We start from the raw sequence: 1,598 nt of genomic DNA on the forward strand, positions 1-1,598 counted from the left end.
CCTACCCTCCATGTTGCTGTCTTACACCGCAAAACATGTGTCCTTCTCCCCATCCAATCTCATGTCACCAATGAGTCACCCCCAGTCTGATCGTCTATATCATACACTATAGCCCCATACAGGTGACTCCTTCATGAACGCCGCATTATTCCTGTGTTCTCCTTTTCTTTTTTTTTTCTTTTTTTTAACTCTTATCCCACTGGCTAATGTTTGTGTTTTCCTTTCTGGCCACACATGCAGCAGATTCATGAGAGGTATTGCAAATCTCTTTGGGAAGCAATGACATCAGATTTCTAAGGTTTGCTAAGTTGTTTATCATATAAGATCTTGTTACTTGGACCCCTTGTGTCTATGTTTCCCCAGAAGAAAATGAACATAATGATAACCTAGATTTTAAGGTTTCTTAACATCAAAGTATTAAACAGGTTTGTTTTGTCTTTTCCTTTCTAGATTTACTGTAAGACCCATATTCACATTTGAAGCTCTCTTAAATACTGTGTTGGGCTGAGGTTGTGCATCATTATTTGTCTACTATGAGGCAGTCCCTGGATTTTATCCCCAGGATCACAAGAAAGAGGGAGAGGGAGAGGGAGAGGGAGAGGGAGAGAGAGGAGAGAGAGAGAGAGAGAGAGAGAGAGAGAGAGAGAGAGAGAGAGAGAGAGAGGTACCGAGCTATGTGGCTAACGTATACTAGAATAATAGAATAATGGTCTGGTATATGTTATAAGAGCTCATATGAAACCTGAGCTAATGGGCCAATCAGTTTATATCTAATGTGGACATCTGTGTGATTCTTTGTGGCTAAATAGCTGTGGGAACTGGGCAGGGCAGAAACCCCAACAAACAGGACCTCATGTTACTCCTTCCTTCCTTCCTTCCTTCCTTCCTTCCTTCCTTCCTTCCTTCCTTTCTTCCTTCCTACCTTTCTTTTTTTTGAGACATGGTCTTTTTGTGCAGCCCTGGTTGTCCTGGAACTTGATCTGTAGAGCAGGCTGGTGCTAAACTCACAGAGATCAGCTTGCTTCTTTGAGTGCCTGAGATAAAAGGCATGTACCACCCCCACCTGGGCATAGCATTTGTACGTCTTTCTAATACATAGCACAGTATTCCAAGATACCTCAGGAATGTAATACAAGCCCAGAATTCTCGAAGAGGCCACTGACAAGGATGATCCCCCTGATCCAATAATTCCTATTAGATATTTTCCGGTACTGTTTCTAAAGTTGGGCTGGTATTCCTCCTGCCCCGTAAGAAATGTCAGAGAAGTCTCCATTGTTTTGGAGATGGAATAGCAGGTGTCAAAGATCTGATAGCCCAGAGTGTGGTTGGGCAAAATGTCGTTCTTCTCATTAATCTCCTTGATGGTGTGGATCATGGTTTTCATCCAGCGGAAACCTCGGAAATTAAACCTGGAAAGGAAAAGCTTTTGTGAGGCACTGGCCACTGGGGGAAGGGAATGGGTGGGGGTGGGGGTGAGGGTGGGGGTGAGGGTGGTGCACTTTTCTGGAAAGATCCTCAGTTACATGCGTGATGACAGCTTTTGCCGAAGCAGCAGGTACTCAGTTGTCTGAACATGTCAATTTTCATAAATAACATTA

The 1,598-nt window shown here is 43.6% G+C and overlaps 1 protein-coding gene across 1 annotated transcript in view; it reads right to left on the reverse strand.

Moving 5' to 3' along the window:
• Nucleotides 1-1,598, reverse strand: part of LOC101991312 (vomeronasal type-2 receptor 1-like) — a 22,393-nt gene that overhangs the window by 15,320 nt on the left and 5,475 nt on the right. The window contains exon 2 of the mRNA XM_013348193.1: nucleotides 1,064-1,409. Coding sequence (XP_013203647.1) covers nucleotides 1,064-1,409 — 346 coding nt within the window. The remainder of the gene's footprint in view (nucleotides 1-1,063; nucleotides 1,410-1,598) is intronic.

The sequence above is a fragment of the Microtus ochrogaster genome, chromosome 1, assembly GCF_000317375.1.
Source record: "Microtus ochrogaster isolate Prairie Vole_2 chromosome 1, MicOch1.0, whole genome shotgun sequence".
Lineage (NCBI taxonomy): Eukaryota > Metazoa > Chordata > Mammalia > Rodentia > Cricetidae > Microtus > Microtus ochrogaster.